Source organism: Mercenaria mercenaria, chromosome 2 (genome assembly GCF_021730395.1).
Source record: "Mercenaria mercenaria strain notata chromosome 2, MADL_Memer_1, whole genome shotgun sequence".
NCBI classification, from domain to species: domain Eukaryota; kingdom Metazoa; phylum Mollusca; class Bivalvia; order Venerida; family Veneridae; genus Mercenaria; species Mercenaria mercenaria.
Window position 1 is genome coordinate 24,176,914 of NC_069362.1, and position 13,422 is coordinate 24,190,335.

The 13,422-nt window shown below is 36.8% G+C and overlaps 1 protein-coding gene across 1 annotated transcript in view; it reads right to left on the bottom strand.

Annotated features, from left to right (window-relative positions):
• Positions 1-13,422, bottom strand: part of LOC123563521 (cytochrome c oxidase assembly protein COX18, mitochondrial-like) — a 71,663-nt gene that overhangs the window by 14,270 nt on the left and 43,971 nt on the right. Inside the window, exon 7 of the mRNA XM_045356362.2 lies at positions 1,179-1,316. Within this exon, the coding sequence (XP_045212297.2) occupies positions 1,179-1,316 (138 nt within the window). The remainder of the gene's footprint in view (positions 1-1,178; positions 1,317-13,422) is intronic.

Consider the following 13,422-nt stretch of genomic DNA (forward strand, 5'->3'; position numbering starts at 1 on the left):
CCCCACAGCGCCTTGACCTTTGACCTGGTGACCTTGACCTTTGACCTGGTGACTCCAAAGTCAATAGGGGTCGTGTACTCAATAAGTACTATTAGCATGTGAAGTTTGAAGGTCCTGGGTGCAGTGGTTCATGAGTAAAGTGCCTCCATGCAAAACGTTCACATTGGTCCCTGTGACCTTGACCTTTGACCTGGTGACCCCAAAGTCAGTAGGGGTCGTGTACTCAATAAGTACCATCTGCAAGTGAAGTTTGAAGGTCCTGGGTGTAGTGGTTCACGAGTAAAGTGCCCTTATGCAAAAAGTTAACATTGGCCCCTGTGACTTTGACCTTTGACCTGGTGACCCCAATGTCAGTAGAAGTCATGTACTCAATAAGTTCTATCAGCATGTGAAGTTTGAAGGTCCTGGGTGCAGTGGTTCGCGAGTAAAGTGCCTTCATGCAAAAAGTTAACATTGTGACTAACGTACAGACGGACAGTTGAAAACTAATATGCCTCCCTTCTGGGGGCATAAAAAGTAATTCTTGTATCTGACCTTTGACCTTCGGGCCTAGGTCTTGTGCAAGACACATCGTCTCATTATGGGGAACATTTGTACCAAGTAATTTCAAAATCCCTTGATAAATGGTAGAGTTATGGAACTGGACACGAAACAGACCCTGTTAACCTTTGACCTCTAAGTGTGACTTGACCTTAGAGCTAGGGATCTGGGTCTTGTGCATGTTATGTCGTCTCATTATGGTGATCATTTATGCCAAGTTATTTCAAAATCCCTTCATGGAAGGAAGAGTTATTGAGCGGACACGAAACGGACACTGTAAACCTTTGACCTCTAAGTTTGACCTTGACCTTGGAGCTAGAAGTCTGAGTCTTGAACATGACACCACATTTCATTATGGTAAACATTTATGCCAAGTTATTTCAAAATCTCTTCATGGATGGCAGAGCTATGGACAGGACATGAAATGTGACGGACGGAAGGACAGAAGGACAAACAGATGGAAGGATGGATGGAAGGAGGGACACAGCCTATTTCTATGTCCACCTTTTCTTCTTCGAAAAAGGCAGGGGACAAATAGCACAGAAATGATATGGGGAGTGATTTTGTTTAAATTTTTAATGCCTAAGATTTCAATCTATACAATTCAGGTACTGTACAACAAAACAAGACAAACTTACTGCTGGCAAATTCCAGAATATGTATACAGTACAAATACACCAGCCACGGACGAAGAAGTTCAAACCCTTAACAGAAAATGAGTTCTGAATAGCATCTAAACTCTTCTTTCCATAGTTTTCCTGTGATAACACACTCAGCTGAAATACATGAAAATCAGAAAGTAATGTCAAAATATACTTCGTGATATTTACAGATGTCTTACAAAGTCAGTAAGTTGGCTTATTACACGGTTTTCCGTGAATTTATGAAAAATTCGAGTGAAATATAATTGTTATTTTCACATGAAGGCCTTGTATAGTTTATTTGACCTTGCTATTACCCCAGATCAACCAGTTTCTTATTTGAGCCAGATCTGAGAATCAGACTTAAAACTTTGATAAATATGAGTGCAAGTGTGCACACAGTTTTTGACCATGATTGTTTGGACAGAAAATCTGTACCAGTTAAAATGTAATCAAGAGGGCCATGTTGGCCCTATATTGCTCACTTGAGCTTAATTGCTTTCTTGGACAAATTTCTTTGCTAAAGCTTCAAAAACAAAAAGCACTAGGTGAGAAGGTCATGGTAAACATTCTCCAAGTTAAGTACTGAAATCTGTAAAAAAAATATACAGGTGGTCCAAATCTCTTTGCTGTAGCTTCAAAAACAAGAAAGTAGGTCAGTAGGTCAGGGTTAAAAATATTTTAGATCAGTACTGAAATCTGTATCAAAAGTTCTACATGTGGTCCAAATTTCCATGCTGTATCTTCAAAAAAAAAAGAAGTAGGTTAGAAGGTCAAGTTGAGTATTGAAATCTGTATAAAAAATTATTCAGGTGGTCGAAATGTCTATACTGTCATTTCAGAAATGAAAAAGTAGAGTCAGTAGGTCATGATTAAGACTATTCAAGATGAGTACTGAAATCTGTGTCAAACATTTCACATGTGGTCCAAATCTTTTTGTTGTAGCTTCAAAAGCAAGAAAGTAGGTCAATAGTTCAGGGCTAAGAACATTAAAGATGAGTATTGAAATCTTCATCGAAAGTTATTGACATGGTCCAAATTTCTATGCTGTTCTGATCATTGAGCAAAACTGTATGTGTCATCCAAATTTCAAGGCTGTATCTTAAACAAGAGGGTCATGATGACCCTAAATTGCTCACCTGAGTAATATGAGTCACATGTTTCATACGGCAAACTGATCCTATAATATTAAGAAAGTAGGTCAGTAGGTCACATTCAAGGTCATGAAGATTGGTATGCAAAACTGTACATGTCATCCAAATTTCAAGGCTGTATTTCAAAAAAAACAAGGAAGTAGGTCAGTCGGTCAAGGTTACAGTAAGGTGACATTTAACCACTTGGGTTCAACAGGTAAATATAATTAACAGTCTAGGAAATATTATCTGATAATTTTGGAAGTATTTTTTCCTATACAACTCATATAAAAAGTGACCACCAGGGTGGGGCCTCTTTTCACCCCAGGGGCATAATTTGAACAACCCTGTTAGAGGTTCTCTAGGCAATGATACATACCAAATATCAAAGGCCTAGGCCTTGAACTTTCAGACAAGAAGATTTTTATTTTTTTCCCTACATAAGTCTATGTTAAACTTGGGACCTCCAGGGCAGGGCCTCTTTTCATCCCAGGGGGATAATTTGAATAATTTTGGTAAAGGACCAGAAGGCTATGCAACAAACCAAATATCAAAAGCCTAGGCCTTGCAGTTTCAGACAAGAAAATTTTTAAAGTTTTCTCCTATATAAGTCTATGTAAAACTTGGGACCCCCGATGCGGGGCCTCTCATCACCCCAGGGGCAGAATCTGAACATCACAGAGGACCACAATGCAATGCTACATACAAAATATCAAATGCCTAGGTCTTGTAGTTTGAGATAAGAAGATTTTTAAAGTTTTTTTCTATTTAAGTCTACCTGAAACCTGTGATCCCTGGGGCGGGGCCTCTTTTCACCCCAGGGGCATAATTTGAACAATTTTGGTAGAGGACCACAAGGCAATGCTACATACCAAATATCAAAGGTCTAGGTCTTGTGGTTTTAGACAAGAAGATTTTTAAAGTTTTTTCCTATATGAGCCTATGTAAAACCTGTGATCCCCGGGGTGGGGCCTCTTTTCACCTCAGGGGCACAATTTGAATAATCTTGATAGAAGATCATAAGTTGGTGTCACATGCCAAATATCAAGGCTCTATGTCTTTCGGTTTTGGACAAGAAGATTTTTAAAGTTTTTCCGTGGCAACCAGAGTTCTGCATGGAATTAAATTCTTTGAACAATTTTGAAAGGGGACCACCCAAGGATAATTCCTGTGAAGTTTGGTGTAATTCTGCTAAGTGGTTTTCAAGAAGATTTTTTTAGGAAATGTTGATGGACGGATGACGCAAGACGGACGCCGGACATTGAGCGGTCACGAAAGCTCACCATGATACAGCCTCTATCGCATACACAAGGATTTTCTTTGATTTAACCTAGTGACCTACTTTTTGAGACCAGATGACCCATTTTCGAACTCAGCCTAGGTTTCATCAAGGTTATCATTCTGACCAAATTCATGAAGACTAATTGAACAAGGAGCTGCATTCAATAAACGCTTGATGCCCCCAGTAGCATCCTTGTCGATACAAAGCAACCTCAAAGTCCGAAACGAGGTCAAGCTCAAACTGACGTCAGGTGATGTTTGAAGATGAGGAATTGTCACAGGTTACATCTGTATTAGTATGAATTCATTCTTGTAAGCGGTATTGATATTAGACGAAACGGTCCCATTTGGTTAACCAAGAGATGGCCCATATAAAGCAACCTAAGTCCAAAATGAGGTCAAGGTGAAGGTCAAACTGAGGTCAGGTGATGTCTGAAGATGAGGAATGGTCACAGGTTACATCTGCATTAGTATCAAGTCATTCTAGTACTGGGTATTGATGCTAGGCGAAACGGTCCCATTTGGTTAACCTCGTACAGACGGACGGAGGAACGAACGGACGGACGGACAGGACAATCATTATATGCCTCCCGCATCAGTAGATGCCAGTGGCATAAAAATACAGACTCTATCGCACACAAGGTTTTACTTTGATTTGACCTAGTGACCTAGTTTTTGAGCCCAGATGACCCATTTTCGAAATCGGCCTACATTTTATCAAGGTTATCATTCTGACCAAAATTCATGAAGATTAATTGAACAAGAGGGCCAAGATGGCCCTAGGTCACTCACCTAAGAAACACACCATAACAGTGTAAAACATGTTTGACCTAGTGATTTCATGGAAACAAATATTCTGACCAATTTTCATTAAGATTGGACCAAAAAATTGGTCTCTTGCGATAAAACAAGCATTTTCTTAGATATGACCTAGTTTTTAACCCTAGATGACCCATGTTCAAACTCGACCTAGATTTTATCAAGGCAATCATTCTGACCAAAATTCATGAAGATCAATTGAAAAATACAGCCTCTATCACATACACAAGTTTTTTCTTTGATTTGACCAAGTGACCTAGTTTTTGACCTCAGATGACCCATATTCAAATTCGACCTAGATTTCATTAAGGCAATCATCCTGACCAAATTTCATAACAAAATATAGCTCACAGGTTATCATTGCACTTGAGGACAAGAAGGTCCTCAGAAAAAATATCTAAGTCCAAAGGACAGGAACAACAAAGTAAGAAATTTAACCAAACAGAAAAACAAAATTCTTACAAGGTACAGAAATGTCAAAATACACCTAAAAATTGGAAGTACCATCCATGTTGTACCACAGAAAAGTGGTCTCGGGTTTTCCCTATGGCCAATAATAAACAAGAGGACCATGATGGTCCTGAATCGCTCACCTCTTCCCACAGGACCAAGTTTTGAGTATGACATCGTTTTTTCTATTATTTGACATAGTGACCTAGTTTTTGAGCTCATGTGACCCAGTTTTAAATTTGACCTAGATATTATCAAGATAAAAACTCTGACCAATTTTCAAGAAGATCCATTGAAAAATATGGTCTCTAGAGAGGTCACAAGGTTTTTCTATTATTTGACCTATTGACCTAGTTTTCGAAGGTACATGACCTTGTTTTGAATTTACCTAGATATTATCAAGGTGAACATTCTCACTAATTTTCATGAAGATCTCATGAAAAATATGGCCTCTAGAGAGGTCACAAGGTTTTTCTATTTTTATACCTACTGGCCTAGTTTTTGACCGCATGTGACCCAGTTTCGAAACTGACCTAGATATCATCAAGGTGAACATTCAGATCAATTTTCATGAAGATCCATTGAAAAATATGGCCTTTAGAGAGGTCAAAAGATTTTAATAATTTTAGACCTACTGACCTAGTTTTTGACTGCAGTTGACCCAGTTTCAAACTTGACCTAGATATCATCAAGATGAACATTCAGACCAAATTTCATACAGATCCCATGAAAAGTATGGCCTCTAGAGAGGTCACAAGGTTTTTTTATTATTTGACCTACTGACCTAGTTGTTTAAGGTACGTGACCCAGTTTCAAACTTGACCTAGATATTATCAAGGTGAACATTCTGACCAATTTTTATGGAGATCCATTCACAAGTATGGCCTCTAGAGAGGTCACAAGGTTTTTCTATTTTTAGACCTACTGACCTAGTTTTTGACCGCACATGACCCTGTTTCGAACTTGACCTAGATATCATCAAGATGAACATTCAGACCAACTTTCATACAGATCCCATGAAATATATGGCCTTTAGAGAGGTCACAAGGTTTTTCTATTATTTGACCTACTGATAGCCCGGCTTATAAATCATTCGATCTTGCACTTTTTAGTAGAGACAAGCCATGAACATAAAATGATTGAAGGTTATGTCAAATAGAAATCTGGATATGGAACACTGACTTTTCGCACCTTTACTTGTCAGGGGCAGACAACTCATATAAAGGATATTTTCAGCAAATTTCTTTTTGTATCGTCATATTTCGCTCAATTTTTAATAAAACTTAAAGATTTTTTGGATTTAAATGTTTTGTGTTAATACCTTTCTATTTATAGTATTAAAAGCGGGTTTACTCTCAAGTTTATTCATGCGCAACGACATCCGTTATTTTGATAAAAATGCTCTTACTAGTTATATTTTTAATGAATCCTGACAAAATTGTTATATAATTTATCTTTATAGGAATGCAAAATTGAAATAATGTAAATAAATAATATATTTCAGAAAAAGACAAAAATATTCATTGTGGTTTATAAACAGCTATCGGTCCTTCTTTTTTTTATCAAAATTACCGTAAAATGTTTGTAATATAATATTAATTTTTCAATACAAAACCCTTAAAACAACACCTATTACACTTTTGTGACATTATCCGCGATCGAATATATCATTTTTCTGAAAAAAAAAATAGTTAACGCAATTAAAAGGGAGGTAATCGGTAAATGGAAATAGATTTTGCATATTTGTTGTATTACCGTGATTAATGTGTTATGATATTGGTTAGTTACAAGTATCCAGGCACTTATGTATTTAGATTAAAATGTTCCTGGTCTCAAAAAGAATAATTGAGTGGAATCATTCATGGCGATTTATCATTAAATAGATTGCACATTCTGACATAGCTGGATTTGGTTGCAAGTTAAACAAAGACGAAAGTAGTCAATCTCTGTATACTTAAGAAATAAAGATTAATATCATGGAGGAGTAGCTCGAGTGATATAATAATACTCATCAGAACGACAAACAATGAAGAGCAAATCACTAAATTAGATATATTATTTCGATTCTAATACGTTACGAAGGACTTTAAAGTACATCCTTGACGACATCCATCAAATGCTAGTATTTGCCTATTTTCTGTTTTGTGTTGATTTCTTTTCCTGCGCGACTGACGTAATAATTGTGACGTCAGGAAAATGTATTGATATATAAGAGTACACAATAATCAGCTAGGTAAATGAATTCGGCTGTGTTATAATGTGCGATAAACAACGGTTGACGCGCGGACCGGTAAGACAGCATTATGAAGTCCATTATGAAGTCAAATGGTAGCATGACGTTCGGTTTATTACTACTTGGATAAATGAAGCCCAGCAAAATTTCATCATAAAATTTCAATGACCGTGTAATAGTAAAAACAAAGAAGGCCGTCGAGTGGTTTTTCACCTGATTTATCACGGTTCAGAGCTCAGATGCGCAGAAATTGAACCAAAATGTTTTTAATATATCTACTTAAAATGCGATATTTTTAACAACGTGATTTATATAAAGACATGACTGTGATATTTTAAGTGAAATGTTCCTGTAAATCTAACAAAGCTGTTTTACTCTTTGTAACGGCATGATATGTGTATCATTCTGTATATTTTTGCAAACTAACGTAATAAAAGATATACTCAAATGAACAGTACTAAGTCGCGATTTATTTCTTACGTTAATCAAACTGTATCTATATCTGACATATGAATATTTTTAGATTGAAAGAAAATTGACATCAGAACATAATATAATCACACAAAGCATGAAAAAAGTCTTACAGAGTTATTATTGACCTATCATCCTAAAGGTCTATGGCCATAATGTAAAATAAGAATCAGCTAAATATATTCTTGTTTTAAATGTTAAATGTTTCTAACGCATCATTGCAGTACATACCAAAATGGAAACTTCTAATTTGCTGTTTATATCATATATTGTATTAATAAGTACAATTTTTATTTGTCTTTCTTTAATATTATTTACACTGATTCAGTTTTGTATTACTTTAACTGTTTTTATAGATAAACTTTTCAACTTACGGCATATATTTATACTAGCATGCATCATCATGAAAGTGTCTTAGACGAATGTCCAGTGCAAACACAAAAGAATGACGACGCGACGTTTGTAAGCAATCGTACATCCAAACGTTCTGATACTTGTAGCCCCGTTTTGGAAAGCCAATTAACTTCGGTAGAACTATTTATTTCATTTCATTTCATCAAGGAGGATGAGTACCCCCTCTCTCTCCCCCTCTCCCCCTTCCCTTCCCCCCCCCCCCCCACCCCTACACACACACAATACACCTATCTGGATCAACTTGCAAACGTTTTAAATGACTACAATAAAATATGAGCTAGATACTTTAATAAATATATTAAGTTTTTTACATGGGTTGAGGCATTAATGTGAATAAAAGTATTTGATATGGGAAGTTTCAATTAGCTGTAATTTTGACATTTTACTAACAATATACTTTTCTAAATGAGTAAACATATGTGCATGTAGTAATTTGAAAGGTATTTGAATAAAAAGTCTTAGTTACGCTAGAAGATTTGGTAAGTGCATGTTGTCATACAGTTTACAGCTGTATGCAACATCGCGGTACAAATGAAATCTCTCTGACATATCCCTACAAATATTCTTTAAGGGAATATTTCTTCTTTCAGATATATATACGTTCCTTGCTTTTTAACAATTGGGAAAGAGTCTGATTTTCTTAGTATTTTATATGCCATCCCTTAGCCTATCTCTGTTGCGAAATAGTCACGAAATTAACCACTCTACATTATTCTTCATGCATGTTATATCAAGTAATATATCAATGCAAAAGTATAGAAAAGAATTCAAATTCGAATTAAGATCTACGTATGAATTGTTTTAACATAAATACGAGGTTTAGTTCATATCCACAAGAAAGAAATAAACAACATTTAGAATGAGCAAAATATGAGGCATCTCTCCCGTATGTGTGGACAAGTTTAAAATGACCCGAAAAGGCATTTATAGTCGGAAGAATTCTAAAGCGATATAATCTAATTATGAACACATGTTTCCTCTTTTTTGTAACACTCTTCTATAATATGTTTGTCTTTGGTTGAAAACAGGATGTAAAGTTTACGCAAAATGATACGTCGTTTTAGATGATTTATCCCTGTTCATACAAATTATTTCAAAAGTAACCTTTCTTTGATATTTCTTAAAATACTGTAACTTTGAGAAGCTCTACATGGCCCAGTTGTTTTGTCACCAGATTATAAGAAATTTCGAAAAGGGCGATAAAATTTTATACGTTGCTGAACATGATCAAATTATTTTTACGAATTCAATAGTTCTAATGATGACGTCATAAAACAGTTTGTCCAGGCTTTCATGGTTGACTGATTCGAGTGTTCCATATCCAGAACTTATCTTCTGGTATTGTTCTTTAAGATATGTATTATCTTAAGTCTCTACTAAAATGTGCAAGGTTCGGCAATATTTTAGGATTTATAAGCCGGGCTATGACCTAGTTTTTGAAGGCATGTGACCCACTTTCGAAACTGACCTAGATATCATCAAGATGAACATTCAGACCACCTTTCATACAGATCCCATAAAAATATGGCCTCTAGAGAGGTCACAAGGTCTTTCTATTATTTGACCTACTGACCTAGTTTTTGATGGCACGTGACCCACTTTCGAACTTGACCTAGACATCATCAAGGTGAACATTCTGACCAATTTTTATGAAGATCTCATGAAATATATGGCCTCTAGAGAGGTCACAAGGTTTTTCTATTATTAGACCTACTGACCTAGCTTTTGACCGCACGTGACCCAGTTTCGAATTTGACCTAGATATCATCACGATGAACATTCAGACCAACTTTCATACAGATCCCATGAAAAATGTGGCCTTTAGAGAGGTCACAAGGTTTTTCTATTATTTGACCTACTGACCTAGTTTTTGACGGCACGTGAGCCAGTTTCGAACTTGACCTAGATATCATCAAGATGAACGTTCTGACCAATTTTCATGAAGATCTTGTGAAATATTTGGCCTCTAGAGAGGTCACAAGGTTTTTCTATTTTTAGACCTACTGACCTAGTTTTTGATGGCATGTGACCCAGTTTCGAACTTGACCTAGATATCATCAAGATGAACATTCTGACCAATTTTCATGAAGATCTTGTGAAATATATGGCCTCTAGAGAGGTCACAAGGTTTTTCTATTTTTAGACCTACTGACCTAGTTTTTGAAGGCACGTGACCCAATTTCGAACTTGACCTAGATATCATCAAGATGAACATTCTGACCAACTTTCATAAAGATCCCATGAAAAATGTGACGTCTAGAGTGGTCACAACCAAAAGTTTACGGACGCACGCACGGACGACGGACACCGCGCGATCACAAAAGCTCACCTTGTCACTTTGTGACAGGTGAGCTAAAAAGTTACTAAAAATAAGCTATTTATAGTAACGTAAAAGGGAAGTAATCAAAAAGAAAATTATTGTAAGTGAACAAAAGAAAGATCTGCCAAATAAATCTGTTGACATAAATGAAATTTCAGATTAGTATCTCCATTAGTTACGGAGATATACCCATTTTAATTTGAAATAAAGGGAGGTAATTTGATATAAAATCAGTCCATAGTTATCTACCCTGATTGGCTCAGTCCAACTCATGACAATAATGAAATTTCAAATAAGTCCTATAAATACTTACTGATATAAATCCATTTTGATTACAATCAGGGGAGGTAATCAGATATAAAATAACTCTGGAAACTACGACTGGACCTGATTTGTCATGGAATCTACTCTTCATGGCCAATCATCCTATGAAGTTTCAACATTCTGGGTCAAGTGGTTCTCTAGTTATTGATCGGAAATGGTTTTCAATGTTCAGGCCCCTGTGACCTTGACCTTTGACGGAGTGACCCCAAAATCAATAGGGGTCATCTACTCTTCATGGCCAATCATCCTACGAAGTTTCAACATTCTGGGTCAAGTGGTTCTCCAGTTATTGATTGGAAATGGTTTTCAATGTTCAGGCCCCTGTGACCTTGACCTTTGACGGAGTGACCCCAAAATCAAAAGGGGTCGTTTACTACAGCAGCCCTACAACCCTATGAAGTTTGAAGGTTCTAGGTCAAATGGTTCTCCAGTTATTGCTCGGAAATGAAGTGTGACGTATGGACGGATGGACGGAAGGACGGACGGACGGACGGACAGGGCAAAAACAATATGTCTCCTGGGGGAGACATAATAAAACCATAAATGAAGTCTCTATATGGCTGCAAAAGCCAAAATAGCCAATTTTGGACCTTTAAGAGGCCATAACTCTGGAACCCATGATGGAATCTGGCCAGTTGAAGAAAGGAACCAAGATCTTGTGGTGATACAAGTTGTGTGCAAGTTTGGTTAAAATCAAATCATAAATGAAGTCACTATTGTGCAGACAAGGTCAAAATAGCTCATTTTGGTCCTTTCAGGGGCCATAACTCTGGAACCCATTAGGGGATCTGGCCGGTTCAACAAAGGAACTGAGATCTTATTGCAACACAAGTTTTGTGCAAGTTTGATTAAATTTAAATCATAAATGAAGCTGCTATTGCGCAGAAAAGGTCAAAATAGCTAATTCTGGCCCTTTCAGGGGCCATAACTCTCAAACCCATAATAGAATCTAGCCAGATAAGAAAGGAGCCAAGATCTTATAGCGATACAAGTTGTGTGCAAGTTTGGTTAAAATAAAATCATAAATGAAGCTGCTATTGTGTAGACAAGGTCAAAATAGCTAATTCTGGCCCTTTCAGGGGCCATAACTCTGGAACCCATAATGGAATCTGGCCAGTTCAAGAAAGGAACCAAGATCTTATGGTGATACAAGTTGTGTGCCAGTTTGGTAAAAATCAAATCAAAAATAAAGCTGCTATTGTGCAGAAAAGGTCAAAATAGCTGATTTTGGCCCTTTCAGGGGCCATAACTCTGGAACCCATAATGGGATCTGGCCAGTCCAAGAAAGGAACCGAGATCCTATGGTGATACAAGTTGTGTGCAAGTTTGGTTAAAATAAAATCATAAATGAAACCACTATCGTGCAGACAAGAAATTGTTGACGACGGACGAAAGGGTGATCACAAAAGCTCACCTTGTCACTATGTGACAGGTGAGCTAAAAATCAATTGAAAAAAAAAACAGTCTCTATCGCATACACAAGATTTTTCTTTAATTTGACCTAGTGACCTAGTTTTTGAACTCAGATAACCCATATTCAAACTGGACCTAGATTTCATCAAGGCAATCACTCTGACCAAATTTCATGAAGATCAATTGAAAAATACATCCTCTATTGCATACACAATGTTTTTCTTCGATTTGACCTAGTGACCTAGTTTTTCATCCCAGATGACCCATTTTCGAACTCGGCCTAGATTTTATCAAGGTAATCATTCTGGCTAAATTTCATGAAGATCAGTTGAAAAATACAGCCTCTATTGCATACACAAGGTTTTTCTTTGATTTGACCTAGTGACCTAGTTTTTGACCCCAGATGACCCATTTTCGAACTTGGTCTAAATTTCATCAAGGTAATCATTCTGACCAAAATTCATGAAGATCAATTGAAAAATACAGCCTCTATCGCATACACAAGGTTTTTCCTTGATTTGACCTAGTGACCTAGTTTTTGAACCCAGATGACCAGTTTTCGAACCCGGCCTAGATTTCATCAAGGTTATCATTCTGACCAAAATTCATGAAGATCAATTGAAAAATACATCCTCTATCGCATACACAAGGTTTTTCTTTGATTTGACCTAGTGACCTAGTTTTTGACCCCAGATGACCCATTTTTGAACTCGGCCTAGATTTCATCAAGGTTATCATTTTGACCAATATTCATGAAGAATAATTGAAAAATACAGCCTCTATCGCATACACAAGGTTTTTCTTTGATTTGACCTAGTGATCTAGTTTTTGACCCCAGATGACCCATTTTCGAACTCGGCCTAGATTTCATCAAAGCAATCATTCTGACCAATATTCATGAAGATCAATTGAAAAATACAGCCTCTATCGCATACACAAGGTTTTTCTTTGATTTGACCTAGTGACCTAGTTTTTGATCCGAGATGACCCATTTTCGAACCTGGCCTAGATTTCATCAAGGTTATCATTCTGACCAAAATTCATGAAGATCAATTGAAAAATACAGCCTCTATCGCATACACAAGGTTTTTGTTTGATTTGACCTAGTTTTTGATCCGAGATGACCCATTTTCGAACTCGGCCTAGATTTCATCAAGGTAATCATTCTGACCAAATTTCATGAAGTTCAGTTGAAAAATACAGCCTCTATCGCATACACAAGCTAAATGTTGACGGACAGACAGACAGACAGACGCCGGACATCGAGCGATCAGAAAAACTCACCTGAGCATGGTCAGGTGAGCTAAAAATACAGCCTCTATGGTATACACAAGGTTTTTCTTTGATTTGACCTAGTGACCTTTTTTTTTACCCCAGATGACC